The following is a 20,055-nucleotide window of genomic DNA, read 5'->3' as shown; positions in this document are numbered from 1 at the left end:
TTGAGCCATTTATGGAAAGATCTATTTTGAGTGATAATTAACTTGTGGAAATGTTCCCTGAACCATGTCTTGAACTAGCTCGAAACAAGGGTGACTTTCCATGATCATCCTTTATAGAATATGTGTAGGAAGATATGTGGAAGGATGTTGCCTCATTAAAAATCTTTCTAGGTAAACCCATTGGGAAAAACCCTAGATAAGGGAAAAAGAGTGCAACGGTCCTACTCCAACAATGTGATCTTCCGGCTCGTTGAATGTCCGCATCACTTCTAGTTCCAGCGGTCAGCTCCAAATTATGTTTGTTTTTGATTCTTCCACTTATCTGAAGGATATGATAGTTCTCCTGAACTGGTACAAGATGGTTCTCTCAAAAAAGTACTTCAGGCAGTCTATCGGGAAGTTCGTCAGGTTGTACATCAAGAAGTTTGTCAGGTAGTACTTCAGCCACTGCTACAGCCGGTAATTCAGCTCCCATTCTTACATCATTTTAGATCCTTTTGTAACCCTTGAATCATAGTATTCGGGTTTACACTCCTGCTAATCCTTTCTTTTGCTAAGAGAAATTTAGTATTTATGTAATTGGAGAGGAATGTTGAAAAATAGCTTCTCTATTATCAGTTTGAGAATAAAAGATCATTACTCACAACCAAGGTTTTACAAATCTGGCATACATTATCTTCTTTCAATCTTTTTTCTCAAATTATCTTTGTTATCAACCGAAAAACATCCCTATCCTTAAGCCCTAATTAGGTCAGGAACAGTGGAAAACATACCAACAATCAGAAGAGTTCACTTGATTCATAACTAAGGCTTCACTTGCAGAGAATCCTCGATTCGTTGGATGAGTTGTTTGGCCGTCAAAGCACCCTCCTATAAGTCACAAGGAAAGTAAACGTTTGTCTTATCATACAAAGCGAGAGAACTGATCAAAGCGATCACAAGGCTCTCCATCTTTGAATAAGATAAATGTAGGAAGTGCTTCAATCTTGTACTTATTGGCAATACTCGGGTACTTTTCGGTATCGATCTTCACCACCTGGATCTTGTCTTTCAGGGTTGAGCTCACTTCATCGAGTATTGGAACCATGAACTGGCAGGGACCACACCTGCAAAACGAACATTACATTCTGAATTACTAGCTTTTCCAAATCAATATGTCAAAACGAATAAACTCAATAAGCAAACAGACTACAATGGATCCTAAACTAGACCAAGTATGTATATTCATTCATGTAGCTAGCTAACACCGGACTCAACATATCTCCCTGCAGAAAACATCTGAGAGAGGACCAGGGAACTGAAAGCTGATGCAAAACTCAAAGTTCCAGGTCTATTGGTTATTGCTTCACCTGGCCAGGAGTCCCTTACGAATCTGCGGTCAATAGGTTCAAGTTTGTGTGACCTTGCCATTTTGGTGGTTGACACAACACATGGGTTAGAGCCACAGACAATAGAGTCTCTAGATCTTTTGAGGATGAGGAATACAGAGTTCATTATTGCATTAAATAGGGTGAGACTGATTGGCCATTCTGCTAGGATGATGTGATTTTCGTTATCTGCGTATGAAAAATAAAATCTTAAACTTCCAGGTGGATATTCTATATGGATGGAAAACATGCAAAGTTGCTCCTATCGTGAGGGAAATTAGACAGCAAAGTGAAGATGTTATAAATAGATTTAACATGATGTTATACGTTTAGAGTTCCTATGTATGTTTTGAGTTGAGCTATAAGTTGGTGGACATATTGTTCAAATTATATTCTTTCATTGGTATTCCAGATTATTACCCAATTCAAGGAGCAAGGACTTAATTTTGAGTCATGTTATGCCATGTCTGCGTCGATGCAAAACAAACAAATTCATCTTCCTGCTTCTAACCGAAGCATTCACAGAAGATTTGAGAGAATATAAAGAGACAAAAACGTGTTTTTGTTGTAAAACATGGATGGTGGATTTCCATAACCGGTCCATACACGGTCCATGTACGTCCTAGTGTTTACGGCCCATTACCTATTTCCTATTCCTAGTCGGTTTTGTACTAAGGGTTTGTCTATCCCTATATATATATATATGTAATGAACGATTGAATCAATAAAAATAAGACAAGAGAAAACCTCATTCGATTTCTCTAGTTTACAACAGTTTTGTGTTTGCTTTTTTTTTTTTTTTTTTTCCTTCTCCCTGAAAAATGTTGAATAATTGGTTCATGAACCTTCCTGCTAGCAAAATTGCAGGGATAAAAATATACACATATCATCATCATCCTTATATGCCTTTTTGACTTATTTCCATTTTTGTTGACTATGGAAAAGTAATCCAATAAAAAAAAAATGTATCTAATTATGTTCTCTATGTGGTATTGAAACTTGAATTTTGGTTTTAGAAAAATGGTTACAAAAATGAAAAATCACATCTATCATTTTCTAATATATATTTTCACAAGAAACACTTTTTATAGTATAAGGAAGACTTAGTAAGTGATCACCTCAAATGAAGGTGAAAACCAAGTTTTTATGAACATACCAAATGAAGGTTTCTAGTCAAAGGCGTTAAAACTCAGCTTTGGTTATCAAAATACACATTTAGTTATATAACATTATTTTTTTAAATCATATCAGAAGTTTTTTTTTTGTTGAGAAGATTCTTTATATTCGTAATAATGATATGGGATTCGTGTAACTAAAAGCAAGCTGCTCCTCCTTTTATGGAGATGTGAAAGCATGAACGGAGAAATAATACTAGTAGTACATACGATTATTATAGTATACGACAACAGTTTTAAAGTAGCTCTCTTTTTCACTTTATGGATGTTGTAGAGATCACTGATATGTTATGTTCAATGTTATCAGTGATGTATTGAAACTCTGGTCCATTGCTTTACTCTTTACGTAATATGATCCTTTACTCTTTCAAAACATCATTTTCCCGTTTTTCAAATGACAATTTTTTGGTCGGCAAATATATAGATAGTTATCTATAATCTATAGGTTTAGACGTTTAGTCCATCGAGAGATTAACAACATTCTCCATAGGGGCTGTTACACACTTTACACATAGGTAGTAGATACAAACTAACCAACACAAATGAGTTGAAACACCCTCTCTCGCATATAACGATTTTGGGATACACATGTGGGAGATGCACCATGATGATTAGGGGCCTAAATTGGTTTCTTTTATAGCTCATTTTTGTATCCACAAAGGCACAAACGTTCAATTAAAGTTGGTTTCTTTTGTAAGGCATTTTGCTTATAAATCTACATTAATGATAATGATTTGATGTTAGATCAGAGCAGAGACAAATTCAAATTATTGACAAGCAAACTCGGAAACGTTTGTCTTCGATAAAAATAGGGGAGACATAAGATATGATCGAGCATGGAGCAATGGTTGCTTCACGATAACACAAATTTTGATTATAGTTATTCAAATTTAAATTCCTTTAAATCTTGCTAATCATAATTGCATTTGTTGTAAAACGTCTTAAAACAAAAATTTACAGAAACATCCTATATATCATAGATCCGTGAAATAAACAAACCGTCATCGTAATTCGTACACATATTTACGATATCCACCGTAAAACAAACAGGCTTCTCAATATCGTCACCAAATCTTCAAAATTACATCTTTAATAAAATTGAAACATATGTCCACTTAATTTTCATAATCTGATTACCTATGAAGATCATTTTAAAGTAGAAGAGTTTAGATTTGTTTAAAACATACAAGTAAGATTCACGAGTTTCGAACTAAAATCCGTTACAGGATTAACAACACTTACCTTTAAAATCTTATATCAAAGATTTTATCACAAACAACAGTTTAGAGTCCATGCAACCCAATAAGCTTAGTCAACCCGAAAGTAACCGCCATAGCTAACCAACCTCCAAACAAAACCCTAGCAGATGACCTAACCGCTGGTGCCTTCCCAAGTGCTGCTCCTAACCACCCGAAAACCATAAGCGCCACCGTAACCGCCACCACAACCGCAATGATCCTCATTTTATACTCCTTCACAAACGCAGCCGCCAAAAGCGGCACGATCGCACCAGCGGAAAACGCAAGTGCTGACGCGGCCGCCGCTTGCATCGGACTAGGAAGCTTCTCTTTCTCTATCCCTCCATTATCTCTCTCCATCTGAGCCAACTCTATGTCGTACTGAGAGTAAACGGAGACAAACTCTCCGATAGCCATACTACAAGCTCCGGCGACCATTCCGGCAAATCCGGATAGAATCATGGCCTTGACGTCATGCTTCACGGCGCCGACTCCCATCATTAAAGACGCGGTGGAGACAAGACCGTCGTTAGCTCCGAGCACGGCGGCGCGTAGCCATTGAGAACGTTTTGAGTAGTCGAAGGTTGTTGATTCTTTCTCTATGTCCATGTTCGTGTTATGACCTAATTGATCCATGTTTTGATGATATCTCTTTGTGGTTTTTTTTGTTTTGTTTTGTTTTGTTGAGTAGAGAATCGAGTAAGTGTGGAGTACACACGCCTAGGCTGAGTTCTATTTATGGAGATTTTGGGGTTTACTTTTTGGTTTGGTGGAGACAATATGTGGAGCATCATCACCACTTATTGTTTGTTTGATTTTTGGTTTATTAATTTGTTAAATACAAAAGAAAAAATAGCAAATCGCACTAAGTTATGGCCAGGTTAATTACATTCAGATACTATTTTACAATCGATATTCGATGTTATAAATCGAGAGTTGGATTTATTTTTCTAATTTTAAGTTTGGCCAATTTCAACGAGTTTATAATTACAAAATGATTATGAACTAATTATGAATCCCCCAAACTTAAGTGGTATGTATGGATACCATCTTATACTTCTTTTGTTTACACTTGTCGCCTTGTCGGCATATATAGACGATAGCTTTGTTTTTAAGTTAACATAAATGATTGTCTTTACCTATATAAAAGACCCAAAATGGATAAAAACAGTTGATAAATAATACGTAAATATCATAAACAATTTGATTTTTCTGATTTAATATGCAGTTATATGTAAAAGGTGAGAATCTGAATATAACATACGATCATATTTATTCGGGTTCCATTTACGTAAACTATCCTATAGTAAGACTATAAGAGCTCGGGAAATTGTACCATACCATACATGCATGTTTAATAAGCAATATGATTAGATAAAAGCTATAGTCATTTTCAATATGAAATCGAAATTGGTACGCTCAGAATAGGGGAAAATAGCATTTTTATACTTTGTTTCTATAAGAAATCGGTTCGAGGATTAAATTGAAAAAGAACAAAACATTTTTAATTACAGATAAAATATAACGAGTAGCCTCAAAAAGAGGTGTTGTATAAACCACATTTTGGTGTGTTTCTCGATATTTTTATATAACTCGAATAAAAATTTCTTAGTGAGGCCAAAAAAGGCAGTTACATATAAGAAGCTGTTCTGTCCTCTTCATAATCAAAGGCATGCATGTCTTCTAGGGAAAAAGAAGAGCAGAACTTATAAAAAGGAAAAGGAAATCTCAACTTGATCCTTTACTATACGCAACCTTTAACCCAATTTTGTTGAGCATATCTATTTCAACTTGATCCATTGCTTACTGATTCTACCTATGCATGATACTATTTTCATGTTTTTAAAAGTAATTTAAAGTAATTTTACTTAGATGAAACCATGACGTAAGTAAAATTTTGCTGATATTTTACATGTTGAGATATATATATATATATATATATATATATATATGGTATCTATCTCAACATATAAGTTGAAAAATGTCAACATAGAGATGTTTTTTTTTCTTCCTTTTTACTAAATTATATTTTTTTATAATATTCTAACCACACGAAATTGTGGTATCGTTTTATCAAATCAGTTTTTTTTCTAATCCTGGTTAACATTGTACAATTTTCTTTTCTATTTTACTTTAGTTTTCTTTTAATTTATGTTTATACTTTTTTCCTCGACAAAGAAATGAACCAAAAAAGGAGAAAAGGAAGGGAAGATGAGAGTAGCTAGCTAATCAATCACAATATTCATTTGATTTTAATTTTTAGTAATGTTTGACCCCAAAAAGGTTATCAATGATTTTAGATTTTAGTAGTGATTTGACCAAAAGTTATATCACATTTAAATGGATCTATCTAAACATTTTATTTTTGAAGTACATTTTTGTGTCATCCTCTTTTATCTTTATAGCCAAACAAGTTTCAACTAAATTCTCTACAATCCTTACAACCAAACACAATTATTTCCTTATTTGATAATATTAATTTCCTAAAATATATCTATCTAATTTAAATCAATATGTTAGATTAAAATATAATTCTCTTTTCATTTTTATTTAGTTATTTTAATTATTATTCAATACATAAAATTAATAAAATTTTAGATTTTTTTAACATATAATGTGATTTGAATTTTTATAAACGGATATATATTAAAAATTGTCTTATGATATCTATAACCAAACAAGTATATCCACATATAGAGCTCGGAATACATTTTGGAGTACAATAGGGTGCCATCACTTTTTGCCAACTTCGGGTCGGAGTTTTAACTAAAATTATAACCGATTCAATTATTCGGATCCTCCTTAAGATTGCCGAATATTTTGGGCCGATTTTTAATCCATAACATACTTATTTACATCCAATTAATGCCAATCAATGCCCATTGTATCTTAGGAAATATCTAATTTGCATGCCAAATTTTTAGGACCGAGTTTGACAAAAAAAATGATAACCCAATTTATGTAATCACATCCTCTTAATCACATCCCTATAATATATCAACTAATTCAAGATGAATACATCTTAAGAAATATCTAATTTGCGTTTAATAAACGATTACATATTTGGTAAGATCTTATTAGCTTTAAATGTACACTATTAATCCAATAATATCAATTGAGAATCATAATAAGAATATGTCAGATCATTCATTCCTAAATCATAACTAACAAATCGTAAAATGTATATTCTCAACTTGCGAATCAAGAGTTTCAACAAAACTCTACTTACAACCGTTAACAGTATATATATCAACAAAATAATAGATCCGTGGTACACTACGGGTAAAACTTAATTATGAATATATCACACGAAACACGCGTATACCTTTTGAATAGGGGCTGCTTATTTTGGGAGTTTTGTTTTTCATATGTCGGTGTAGAAACTAGTTTTTTCAACCATATATATATAGTAGAAATGCAGTTAAAATTATATGTCTGATTTGATTTGTTACAACTTATGAGCGTTTCATCAATCAAATTACTTTATATTAAAAAGGGAATCAGATGTTTATTCACACAACATATTCTTAAATCCCCTGAAGACCACAATCCACGATGATCAATTAGATCCGTTTGAAAGTGAAAAACCTAAACAACAAATAGATAGTGAACATGTGAAAGTAGGGTTTCGTGATATATAAATTAACAATTAACAATAAAACATATAATAAAGAAATGGATTGATGAATTGGAAAGCACTGCACAATTATAATGAGATATAATAATGGAAAGAGACTGATAAGTAAAGAAAGAGGAAGAGTGTGGTTGCCACACGAAGAGCACCATCCTTCGCCATCATCACCCACGCATCACCACACTTGTACATACACCACCACTCGATTCATCCTACACTTAATGCAGTCTCTCAATAGTTGAATTAACTATAACAATTTATATAATAATATAATATACTGTATATATATCATCCAATAAGCATGCATACGTACTCGCCTACGTACATGTATACTCACCTTGCCACAACGATTAACATTATAAAAGTTTTGGAATATATTAGACAACTAGCAAGTGTTTCAAACATAGTAGACACACACACACACACACACACATATATATATATATATATATATATTGAAAAGATAAGATTACACAGTTTCTTGTAACATATGTCATATAGTAAATTAGTAATGTTGTAACATTTCTATCGTAATTTAAAAATTGATTAGACTGTGATAGTATTCAATTTTAATTCGATATTATCCATTGATTTAAAAGCCGTGAATCCTTTATATGTTAGTATTATACTAATATCACTTGATTGCGAGGAAAGGTTTCAACTTTATTTTATCTTTAAAAACCAAATAATAGGAACATGACTTCTGTATGGCTGTAGTGGAGTTTTAAGATTTGACGGTTCATGCTTTCCATTTGAAGGCTTTGTTAATGACTATGTGTTGTCTCGTTTTGTCTACCATTATACGAAACAAAAAAGATTATATTCTCTTACGTATATTCTCTTCGAATAACCATATAAAACACAAATTAATTTCATGAAAAACATATACTTTTGTTTACAGAAAAAAAATTGACGCTTGGGGTCCCTCACTACTTTGTATAGGCTGAAAAAAGCAGGCCTCAAAAATCATAGCTCTTTCCATTGGGCCCATTTGGTCCAATATTGGGAATAAACTATGGTCTGTTTCTGGTTTGACCTTCATCTTGATCACTCGTTTGTTATTAATCACAGAGATATTTATCCGACTTAATTGTCATTAAAAACAAAAAATTCAGGCAAGTTAACAAAGGACCACCACTCAAAAAAAGATTAAGCTCTTAACAATGTATCAGTGTTTGGATCTATCCCAACCATGCTCCATTTTTTTCCCGTTTCTTCACAGTTTTCCACAATTAGGTCATCTTTAACTATTTCTAACCAGTTCTACTTTTTCGAAAACGAAAAAGTTATTATACTTAAATGACGAATTGTCAATTTTCTCAACCAAAATTCTATAAGAAATTCAACCGATTCCATCAAATGAATGTGTTACTATTTACAGCTACATTTCTTCATATAACTCAGTTGGTAAAGAGAACAAGTGGACAAATATAATATTGATAGTTAAAACATCAATTTAATGAAATTGTGAATTGGTGACTAAAACAAAGCTTGCGTCTTATGCTTGATTGGTATAAGTAAAGACAAAGGTGACAGTAGCACAAATGCATGAGAGAATACAATGTACTAAAACTCCTCTCTTCCTCTGTCGTTTCAGTTTATAACAGTGCCTTGACCGAGAAGAAAGCAAGGTCAGAAACAAAATGGGACACCTAATTCCTCAAATGCCCCAAATCGGTGATGATGATACTGAGCTTGGTTTAGCGGCGGTTAGGCTAGCCAATTGCACAGCCTTACCGATGGTTTTCAAAGCCGCCATCGAGCTCGGTGTCATTGACACTCTCTACGTAGCTGACGTAAGTGGATCCGGTTTGTTCCTCACACCTAGTGAGATAGCGTCTCGGCTTCCCACAAAGCCTACTAACCCTGAAGCACCGGCTCTGTTGGACCGTATGCTTCGGTTACTTGCTAGCTACTCCATTGTCAAGTGCCAAGCCGTAGAAGGTGTGAGGGTCTACAAAGCCGAGCCGATTTGTTGCTATTTCTTGAAAGACAATGTTGATCAAGAATTGGGAACACTTGCTTCTCAGTTCATTGTATCACTCGATAGCGTCTTCCTCAATACATGGTAATTAAACTCTTTCAGATTTCTAATATAAGATCCATATACAAATAATCTGGAGATTGTTTTTTTTTAGGGCGCAATTGAAAGATGTGGTGCTAGAAGGAGGAGTTGCATTTGGCCGTGCCAACGGTGGTTTGAAACTCTTTGACTATATAAGCAAAGATGAGAGATTAAGCAAACTCTTTAACCGGACCGGATTCTCTGTGGGGATTTTGAAGAAGTTTTTACAAGTTTATAGAGGTTTTGAAGGAGTTAATGTGTTGGTTGATGTAGGAGGAGGAGTTGGAGACACACTTGGTTTTGTTACTGCAAAGTATCCAAACATTAAAGGAATCAATTTTGATCTAACTTGTGCTTTGTCACAAGCTCCTTCTTATCCTAATGTTGAAAATGTGGCTGGAGACATGTTTGTAAATGTCCCAAGAGGTGATGCTATCCTCTTGAAAGTAAGACAAAACCACAAACCATACTCTGCTCTTATATGTTAATACATTTCTCAAATGTTTTTTTACTTACTTAATCTGTTTTTTTTACAGCGTATACTTCATGATTGGACTGATGAAGACTGTGAGAAGATTCTTAAGAACTGTTGGAAAGTATTACCTGAGAATGGGAAAGTGATAGTTATGGAAATAGTTACTCCGGATGAAGCAGAGAGTGATGATGTGCAGTCCAACATTGCCTTTGACATGGATTTGTTGATGCTTACTCAACTATCTGGAGGGAAAGAGAGGTCCCGAGCCGAGTTTGAAGCTATAGCTACGAATTCAGGGTTTCAGTATTGCAACTTTGTATGCCGTGCATATCATTTATGGGTCATTGAGTTTTCTAAATAAGGCTTTGAAGTTGTAAGCTGATCCTTCTTGTGTTCCATAAAGAGGCTGAACCGTACTATGGTAATGAAAGTTGTATGGATCTTGATTCCATTTAATAAATAAAAAATATGATACTGTATTGTGTGCTTTGGTTAGAACTTGTAACATCTTATTTTTCTCTTGGAACGAATGAAACTAATAACTATGACTATAAGTGACATAAACAATGTTGAACCTCCTACTAACCGGAATCCTAATCTGATTCTTTTTATTTGTCTAATGTTATCATTATCTTCATCTGAATCCGTTACTTGAATTACTTCAGCTTCCCAGTCTTCTTCTTCGTCTTCAAATTCAATTTCTAACTCTTCTTCGTCATCTTCACTTGTTTCCCTATCCACTGGTTCTTGGATCTTGTCTTGTTTCTCATTTCTTCCTGGTTCAGTTGATTCTTCTCTGTCTCTCTCTTGAATCTTTTTCGAGTCTTCAAATTCAGTTTCTTTGCTCTCTTTTTCTCTGCAAGAATGTGTCCTGTCTTCTACCAATTCTTTGATCCTTCCTTGCTCTTTAATTCTCTCGTGTTCATTATCCTTTCTTTTTGTTTCTGTCTTTGACGTTTCTTCATATTTAAGGTTATCTCCTAGTCTTTGTTCCCTGCTCTTGTCTTGTTTCCTCAGTTCATCGTCTTCAGCTTTTGCCAGGACATCCGTAACTATGCTCTTCTTGTCTTCTTCTTCTTCTTTGTTGTTCATTTTCTCTTCAACCAATTCTTTGATGTCATCTCCGTTTTCATGTCCTTCCACCATTTTACTTGATTCTCGTTTTTCAATCTCCTTTAACTTTCTTAACACCTCTGCTTCTGCAATTTCTTTATCTTCCTTAACATCATCTTCATTTCTGAAACAGTTTGTTTCTTTCCCAATCAGTCCCGGATTCTTCTTGTCTTGATCGTGATGGCTTTTTTTCTTATGAGACTCTTGTTTTTGAGTCTTATTTCCTGAGCTATCATCATCTGTCCTCTTTGTCTCTTGGTTCTTGTTCTCTTTTGCTTTACCACTTGTGTCCACAAAGGATTTCTTCTTGTCTTGCTCTTGTTTTTCAGTCTCTCTTATCTTCAAAACTTCTCCCAATACTTCCCCTGCTCTGTTTCCTTCTTTATCATCGTTTGTTTCCTCTTCTGCAATATTTTCGCTCATTGTATCTGACTTTTGTTCGTTATGTTCATGAATCTTCCTTGAGCTATCATGTTCTTCTATCGTCTCTTGTTTCTCAATAACCTCTTCCTCATTTCTCTTTTGTTCATGAGACTCTTGTTTTTCATTTGCTTGAGTCTTATTTCCGGACCTAACATCTTTCCTCTTTGTCTCTTGATTCTTGGTCTCTTTTGATTTACCACGTATGTACTTTTCCACATCTGATAGCTTCTTGTCTGTTTCTTCTTCTTCAATCTGTCTTACCTTTCCAAAGCTATCAGACCTGATTTTAGTCTCCACATCTTCCCATACTTCCCCTGCTCTGTTTCCTTCTTTTGATTCCTTATCATCGCTTGTTCCTTGTTCTGCAAGTTTTTTGCTCATATCTTCTTCCCCATGTCCTTCTAGTTTATCTGAATTTCTTTCTTCCTGTTCGTGAATCGTCCTTGAACTAGCATATTCATCTACTGTCTCTGCTTTCCCAACAACATTCCCCTCCTCTATTTCAACAAGATCTTGATGATTTTTTATTGAGCTATCATCATTAGCTTTCGAATCCACCTGCGATATTCTCTTTGCCTTCTCCTTCTGCTCTCCCTCTCTTACAAAAATTTCTTCTTTTCTCTCCTTCTTAGTCATTAGTTCTTGTTCTGCATATCTCTTTGGCTGATCTGATCCTTTTTCTTCAACATCTTGAGACTCACTTGAAGCCATAGATTTTTCCTTGAGCACTGCATTATATCCTCTCCTTTCATTCATTTCTTCTTCTCTATGTTCCTGTGTTTCTTTTTCCACTGATTCTTGGGTATTGCTACTTTCTTGGATCTCACTTAGTTTCCGGTGTTTCTCTAACTCAAATGACTCTTGTGCTTTAATTTTTTGAACCTTTCTTGAGCTACATTCCTCAGTTGTTCTCTTCATCTCCTCAATTTCTCTCTGTTCCATTCCCTTTTTCTCTTCTCTATGATATTCTGGGATCTTATCATGCTCTAGATTTCGTATAAACTTATATGGTTCTTCTCCTTTAATCTCTTGGTTCTTAGTTCTGCTGTCAGTCTTATCTTGCATCCGCTCTTCTGCAATTTTCTCATTTGCTTCTTTTTCTTTCTCAGGAGCATTTGATTTCTCTCCCATTGTTTTCCTAATCTTCGTCTGTTCCTCTTCCTCACTTGAGTTAACATTGTTGATTTTTGTCTCTAACTCTTGTTCTTCATCTTCATTTACGTGATCTTGGGATTTCACCTTCTTCAGTTGTTGGATTTTTTCTTGTTTCACTGGTCCACTCTTTGACACATGTGACTCCTTTTCCAAAAACTCTTGACCTTTTCTAAGACTATCATCTTCAGTCACCAACTCTACCTCATGACTACTCGTTTCTCTCCTCACTGTTTCTTCAACCTTTCCTTTTTGTTCTTGATTTTTCTTCTCATTTGATTCTTGCACTTTGGTCTCTTGAATCTTTCTCACAATACCATCGTCACTTCTTGACTTGAACCTTTCCTGTGACTCAACAATCTTTCCTTGTTTTCCCTTTTCTGCTCTCTTTCCTTGTCCATCATCTTTGCAATTCTCTATTTTTCCTTCAAGTTCCGGAACATGTGCTTCTAGCTCTTTTGTATCTCGGACATATCTTGACTTGGGAACCTCCTCTTTTGTCTCTTTCACTTTAGGATCACTTATTTCAGGGATCTTGTCTTTTTCCATGTGTTCTTCTGATTCTTCTTCAATCGTTTTAACCGTTCTTGAACTTCCGTTCGCATTGCTTGCCACTACAGCTGCAGCTTCCTCTGCCTTTTCATCTTTCTGATCCCCTGTTACGTCTTCCACAAAATCTAGGACCATGTCTTGTTTCTTGTACATCTCTAGCTCTTCCTTTTCAGTTTCTTGAATCTTTGTCGCAGAACCATCCACGAGATTTTCTTCTTCTTTTTCGCGATCACCTACTTCTTCTTTTAGTACTGCTTCCGACTTGTATAGCTCCTGTTTTTCCGGTTCTGGATCTTTATTCTTCCCTATCTTTTTGTTGATCTCATGTTCAACTTTTGTCTTAGCCTGTGAAACTTTCTGATATCTTTCTTCTTCTTCATGTTCTCCTTCTTCCACTGATTTAGGAATCCTTCTTTGCTTAAAATGTCTCTCACGTTTACCTAAATCCAATTTCACAGTCTCTTGGCTTCTTCTCAAGACATCATCTCCATCTTTTTTCTTGACTTTTCCTCTGTGATCATTTAATTCCGCTTCCACTACTAACTCATGGATCCTGTCTTCTTCCCCATGTCTCTTCTGTTTACCCAATTGCGGATCTTCTTCATCTTCTCGAACCTTTCTCAAGCTTCCATTTATAGTTTTTTCCCTTCTCTCCACAATCTCATTCTTCTCCATTGCTCTAGTTTTGTCTTTTTCCTCTGTTTCTTGCATTTTGTCTTGTGCCATAGATCTCTGCAATTCATCTTCATCCTGTTTTTCAGTCTCTTGAACCCTCTTTGAGCTATCTTCCTCAGTTTTACGTTCTGAATTGACAATAATCTTTTCTTGTTTATCATCAATATGGTCATCTACACCAGTGTGTTTATCTTTAAGATCAGCTGATTCCTCTTTAACCAAATTTTTTCTCTTTTCTCGCTCCTCTTGTGTCCAATCTTCATATGATTCTCTCCCTAGCTCAGCAATGTTCTCCACTTTTTCTTCTTCTACCAAATGAGGAATATTGCTTTGCTCACCGTGTCTCTCAAATTCATCTAAATCTTCTTGGCTTCTTAAGATATCATTCTCATCTTGTTTCTTGGCTTTTTCTCTGTAATCACTTGTTCCCATTTCCACTAGTTCATGGGTCTTGTCATCTATTTCTCTCTTATAAGGTTTACTCGATTCTTGATCTTCATCATCTCGAACCTTTTTCAAGCTACCATCTTTAGTTTTTGTCCTCTTCTCCTCCACTGCTATATTTTTCTTTTTTTCCTCTGAATTTCGCATCTTTGGTCCATGATATTTCTTCTGCTGCTCAGTCTCTTCAACCTTTTTTGAGCTCTCTCTTTCAGTTTCCAGTTCCGCCTTGGCCGTTGCCTTTTCTTCTTGTTCTTCTTCTTTATGGTCATTGAGTCTCGCTTCCACCACTTCTTGAATTTTGTATGGTTTCTCCTGCCTCTCTAGCTTGTCAGGTTGTTCTTTATTAATCTCTGGAACATCTACAAAATTGTCATCCTCTCTTATTGTCAAAGGCTCTACCATATTCTTATCCTCTTGACAACTTGGTTCCTCTGCCCCATTTATCCGGGTCTTATCACGTTCTTTGTGTATCTTTGGTTCATGCAACTCCTGTGCTTTGCCACCGTCAACCTTTCTCAAGCTATCACATTCAGCTTCTATCTCTGACTCTGCGATTTTTTTCTCGTCTTCTTCTTCTTCATGATCACCAATTTTCTCTTCTACCAATTCTTGAATCTTGCTTGCATGTTCCCTTTCCGGCCCATACGACTCATGTTCTTTAACACCTTGAACCTTTCTTACAACATCATCATCGGTTTTGGTCTTTGATTCTCCACTGCCCTCTTCTTCTCTACAATCCTTGATTTCCTCTTCCACCGGTTCTTGAGTCTTTTCTCCATCTTCAACATTGTCTTGCTCCAATTGGCTGTTCAAGTTAACCAATTCTTGTTCTATCTTTTCAGGTCTGTCATACTTCTTCTCTTCACTTCGACAAACTTCTCTGTTGTTGTGGAGTTCTGAATCTGTTTTTGCAGTCTCTTGGCCTTTTCTCGAGCTATCCCTGATTTCTTTCTCTTCTTCTATTATTTTAATATCATCAACTTCTCCGCGACCACTTACTTCACCTACTATGAGTTTCTNATCTCCGCGTCCACTTACTTCACCTACTATGAGTTTCTGGAATTGTTTTCCATACCTATCTTCTTCATGCAATTGTTGTCCGTCAATCTCTTGAACTTTTTTAGACTTATTATTCTCAACTTTTGTATCCAACACTGCAACGATTCCTTTGCCTCCATCACTCACTTTTTCTTCCAGTGCTAATTCTTGAATCATGTCTTTTTCTTCTTGCCCCTTCATTGCATCTGAATCTTGTTGTTCAACATCTCGAAATTTGCTTGAAATATCATCATCATCAACACAAAATTCTGTTTTCTTCTCTGCAATTTCGTCTTTATCCTTGGCTTTCCCATTTTTTGAAAAATTAGTCTTCTCTTCAGCCAGTTCTTGGATCTTTTCTTGTTCCCTGATTATTTTTGGTCTATTTGAATCTTGCTCTCTTGTTTCTGTTTCTGCAATTTCATTTCTTTTGTTTTTCACCAGTTCTTGCGTCTTGCTTTCTTTCTCAGATCTTGCTGGTTCATTCAACTCTTGTTTTATCTCTTGAAGTTTTCTTGCGCCAGCATCATTAGTCTTTTTTCCTGTCTCCTTAATTTTCTTTAAGTACTCTTCTGGCTGATTCTTTGTTTCCTCTTGAGAAAGCTCTGGGATCTTGTGTTTTCCCTCACTTATCTCCTGAACTGGTTTCAAAATATCATTCCCTACATATGTCTCTGCCTTTGTTTCTTTTTCTGCAATTTTCTTCTCTTTCCCTTCATCATTTGTTTTGCTTTTCACTAGCTCTCGTATTTTGCTTTCTTTCTCGGATCTTGCTGGTTCATTCAACTCTTGTTTTCTAATAATCTCTTGAACCTTTCTTGTGCCAGGATCATTAGTCTCCGTAAATTTCTCTTTGTATTCCTCTGGCTGATTCTTTGTGTCATCCTGGAACTTGTTTTGAATCTTGTGTTTTCCCTCACTTCTCTCTGCTACTGGTTTTGGATTAATATTCCCAATATTTGTCTCTTCCTCTAGAGTTTTCTCTTCAACCAACTCTTTGATCTTTTCTTGTTTTTCCTGTCGCTTTTGTCCATGAAATTGTTGTTCTTCAATCTCTTGAAGCTCTTTTAAGCTGATGTCTTCAGTTTGTCTTCCGCACTCAGCAATTTCCTCTTCATCTTGTTGCTTCTCAAACAGTGCATGTATCTTGTCTACCTCATCTGCTTCTAGTTTATTAGATTCAAAATCATCGTCAGTTTCTGAAACGTTTGGTTCGAATCCTTGGCCCATTTTTTCATCAACTTCTTCTTTGACATCCTCATTATTTATCTCCATCTTTACACTTTTCTTCTTCACCTTTCTTGCTTTTCTTTCATCACCTGTTTTCTCTAACGTTTCCACCTTTTGTAATTCTTTAATCTCTTGAACTGGTTTTGGAATATCATTCCCAATATTAGTCTTTGCCTCTAGAGTTTGCTCTTCCACCAATTCTCTGATCTTTTCTTGCTTTTTCTGTCGCTTTGGTCCCTGAAATTGTTGTTCTCCAATCTCTTGAAGCTTTCTTGAGCTGATGTCTTCACTTTGTGTTCCAACCTTATGATTTCCCTCTTCATCCTCTGTCTTCTCAACCAGTTTCTGTATCTTGTCTACCTCATCTGAATCTAGTTTTTCAGATTCAAACTCCTCAAATTTTGTCGCAGTTTCTGCAATGTTTGGTGCAAATCCTCCGCCCATTTTTGCATCAACTTCTTCTTTGGCTTCCCCAGTTTTTATCTCCATCTTTATACTTTTTTTCTCCTCCTTTCCTTTATCACTTGTCTTCGCCTGGACTGGTTTTGGAATATCATTCCCTGTATTTGGCTCTGCTTTTGGTGTTTTCTCTTCCACCAATTCTTTTATCATTTCTTGTTTGTCTTGTCGCTTCTGTCCCTTAGACTGTTGTTCTTCATTCTCTTGAAGCTTTAAGCTGATGTCTTTACTCTTTCCTCTCAGATTAGCATTTTCCTCGTCATCTTCTTTCTTCTCAACCAGTTCATGTATCTTGTGTACCTCATCTGCTTTTAGTTTATCAGATTCAAACTCATCAGCTTTTGTCTCAGTTTCTCCAATGTCATTTTCTGCAACTACTTGTGTTCTATCAATGTTTGGTCTGAATCCTTCTCCCATTTTCCCATCAACCTCTTCTTTTGCATCCCTATTTTTTATGTCCATCTTTGCAGTTTTATTCCTCTCGTCACCACTTGTTTCCCCTTCCGATTTCTTGCTTTCTTCATTGTGTATCTCTGGTTCTTCAATCTCTTGAACCTTTCTCAAGCCAACATCATCATCGTCAATCTTTTCCTTTTCCATTTCTCTACTTTTAGTTACATGAGGTTTTTGTTCTCCAACCTGATCTTCAAAAGCTCTGCATCCAAAATCATTACTATTAGTCTCTGCTTGTGAATCTTGCTGCTCCACTACTCGTTCTTGTTCCTCATGTCTTGTCTGTTCATGAGATTCTCGTTCTTGAATATCTGGGAGCTTTCTCAAGCTACTGTCCTCATTCTCTTTATTTGAATCAGCAACGATTTTTTCTTCTTCTTGTTCCTCAATCTGGTTAATCTTGTCCAAATTATCATCATCAGTTTCTTCTATATCCTTTTGTTCCTCTCCCAAAACTTGACTCTCTCTTTCTCCAAATTCTTCTTCTCTCAGAATCTCAGTCTCAGAGTGTTGGCTATTTTCTTGTTCCTCATGTCTTGTCTGCGCATGAGAATCTCTTCCTTCAAAATCTGTAGGATTTGTTAAGCTAATGTCTTCACTTTGTGCTCCAACCTCAGCGTTTTCCTCTTGCTTGTACTTCTTCTCAACCAACTTTTCTGTCTTGTCTAGCTCCTCATCTGATTCAAGATCTTCAGTATTCATCGCAGTATCTGCAAAGTTTGATGCGAATAGTTCGCCCATTTTTGCATCACTTTTTACTTTGGAGTCTCCCCTTTTTATCTCCTTCTTTACAGTTTTCTTCTTATCCTCCTCTCCTTTTACTTGTACGATATCTTTAATCTTGCGTTTGTCATTGCGTCTCTCCGGCTCTTCTTTAATCCCTTGATCCTTGCTCAAGCCATCACCGTCGCCGTCAGTCGTTTTCTTTTCTTTTGCTCCACTTTTACTTGTTCTATCCAGCTGCTCATGATCAGGTTCTTGTTCTTCAATCTCTTCAAATGCTGTGGATCCAAAATCATCACTATTACTCTCTGCTTCGTCGACCCGTTTCTGTTTTTTATCTTGCTCGTTATGTCTTCTCTGCTCATGTCCTTCAATGTCTGGAGGCTTTCTTAAGCTACTGTCCTCATTACTCTCAGCCAATTGTTTTTCGTCTTCTATACGTTCCAGAATCTTGTCTTGTTCATCAATCTGGTGATTCTTCTCTAAGTAATCATCCCCAGTTTCATCTTCTTCCTTTTGTTCCTCTCCCAAAACTTGGCTCTCGTTTTCTCCAAACCCTTCCTCTCTCTGAATCTCTGTCTCAAATTTCTCAGAGTGTGCATCAGACTCTTCCCATACTGTACTCTGCTCTTCAACTTCTCCCTTGTCCACTCTTTCTTCTTCTTCCTCCTCAATATTAAATCCAGAAATCCCCTTTACTCTTTTCGGCATAGTGATCGTAAGAGTGGCATCATCATCATCAAACCTAGCTTTAATCTCGTCTAAAACCACAGTATCAGGAATCCTAAAAACTTTCTTAAAAACCCTAAATTCAACTTCTTTCCTCCACGCCATCCATCTAATCATAACCATTTCTTCCACAGGCTTCCTCCCTTCTATAGTAATCCGATCCCCTTCTTTGTTTATATCTATTTCAATTCCTTCCTTTTTGAATCCTGCCCCCAAAATTATTTTGAATCTCAACAATCATTAGAACACTAAACCCTAAATCAATTCCATCGAAAAATTAAAAGTCTTTCGAGCACGTAAGCAAAAACAAAGAGACAACAGAATTCAAAAGAAGTGATATTTAGTATTTGACCTTTGATGTGAATGATGATGATGAACCTTGAATCGGTTTCTCGAGAAAGAACCAGAGGACCAAACGGGTCTTTGGAGAAGCGGAAATCAACCGAAGACGATACATCCTCTCTCGTTCTCGTGACCTTAAATCCCAATTCGAGCTCCATTGTTTAACTTCTTTCTCTCTGTTCTCGAGTGTTTTTTTTACGTGAGTTCTAAGGTTTTGATTTGTCTGATGGCTCCGATGTTCCCCACTAAAAGAGTAAAGGGCTAAGATATTCGTTACTTCCTCTTTAGGACTTGAAGATGGTCAAATAGTCAACGCCTTTCCTCTTTTGTTGCCTTGAAATAGAAGTAACCAATTCATCATATTACTTCACCTTAATTAAAAGTCTTGCAATATCGTTTTTGGTCTACAAGCAAAGCATATACTACTTAATTTGAACAGGTGATTCAATATTTTAAGATTCAATTTTGTTTTTATATTTGGAGGACCAGTGTGGTATAACACAAAACTCACATTACATATCAAGTCAAATTTTTTTATCTTCTTACAAAAAACAAACACTAATAAGAAGAAAAAAAGTTGGGTTCTATCCTTAAAAAATCAACAAGAATCATACCCTAAAAACCTAAGGAGTGATCTCATTTTTTTCTGGACTGAATCAATTGAATAATGAAAACAATAATAGACATAAGCAGAGTGGATCCTGCAAAACATGGTAAACGAAACTTTTTTCTTCTCTTCTTTCTTGGTTTATCTTCGACTTCTTCTTT

At 35.7% G+C, this 20,055-nt stretch overlaps 3 protein-coding genes across 3 annotated transcripts; 1 reads left to right on the top strand and 2 right to left on the bottom strand.

Moving 5' to 3' along the window:
• LOC104702448 (vacuolar iron transporter homolog 2) lies at nt 3,689–4,505 on the bottom strand. Its single transcript, XM_010418301.2, has one exon. It carries the CDS (start codon nt 4,414–4,416, stop codon nt 3,826–3,828), a length of 591 nt encoding a protein of 196 aa, XP_010416603.1. The 5' UTR covers nt 4,417–4,505; the 3' UTR covers nt 3,689–3,825.
• Nucleotides 8,951–10,435, top strand: LOC104702446 (indole glucosinolate O-methyltransferase 5). Its single transcript, XM_010418299.2, has 3 exons — nt 8,951–9,482; nt 9,553–9,925; nt 10,016–10,435. Exons 1-3 carry the CDS (start codon nt 9,058–9,060, stop codon nt 10,313–10,315), a joined length of 1,098 nt encoding a protein of 365 aa, XP_010416601.1. The 5' UTR covers nt 8,951–9,057; the 3' UTR covers nt 10,316–10,435.
• Nucleotides 10,380–19,762, bottom strand: LOC104702447 (trichohyalin). The gene is made up of 3 exons (XM_010418300.2): nt 19,298–19,762; nt 15,357–19,151; nt 10,380–15,317 (listed from the first exon to the last, which is right to left on the bottom strand). The coding sequence occupies exons 1-3, from the start codon at nt 19,443–19,445 to the stop codon at nt 10,447–10,449; spliced, it is 8,814 nt and encodes a 2,937-aa protein (XP_010416602.1). The 5' UTR covers nt 19,446–19,762; the 3' UTR covers nt 10,380–10,446.

The sequence above is a fragment of the Camelina sativa genome, chromosome 7 (assembly GCF_000633955.1).
Source record: "Camelina sativa cultivar DH55 chromosome 7, Cs, whole genome shotgun sequence".
Taxonomy (NCBI): Eukaryota; Viridiplantae; Streptophyta; class Magnoliopsida; order Brassicales; family Brassicaceae; genus Camelina; species Camelina sativa.
The sequence above is the reverse complement of the archived record's forward strand: the minus strand, read 5'-3'. Positions and strand labels throughout refer to the sequence as shown.

Bases quoted from the DNA above. Each gene is read 5' to 3' on its own strand.
- LOC104702448 (XM_010418301.2), bottom strand. From the start codon at position 4,416: ATGGATCAATTAGGTCATAACACGAACATGGACATAGAGAAAGAATCA.
- LOC104702446 (XM_010418299.2), top strand. From the start codon at position 9,058: ATGGGACACCTAATTCCTCAAATGCCCCAAATCGGTGATGATGATACT. The intron at 9,483-9,552 runs GTAATTAAACTC...GTTTTTTTTTAG, and splicing joins AGCGTCTTCCTCAATACATG to GGCGCAATTGAAAGATGTGG. The intron at 9,926-10,015 runs GTAAGACAAAAC...TTTTTTTTACAG, and splicing joins GTGATGCTATCCTCTTGAAA to CGTATACTTCATGATTGGAC.
- LOC104702447 (XM_010418300.2), bottom strand. From the start codon at position 19,445: ATGGAGCTCGAATTGGGATTTAAGGTCACGAGAACGAGAGAGGATGTA. The intron at 19,152-19,297 runs GTCAAATACTAA...TTTTGGGGGCAG, and splicing joins CATCATCATTCACATCAAAG to GATTCAAAAAGGAAGGAATT. The intron at 15,318-15,356 runs GTGAAGTAAGTG...AACTCATAGTAG, and splicing joins ATTCCAGAAACTCATAGTAG to GTGAAGTAAGTGGTCGCGGA.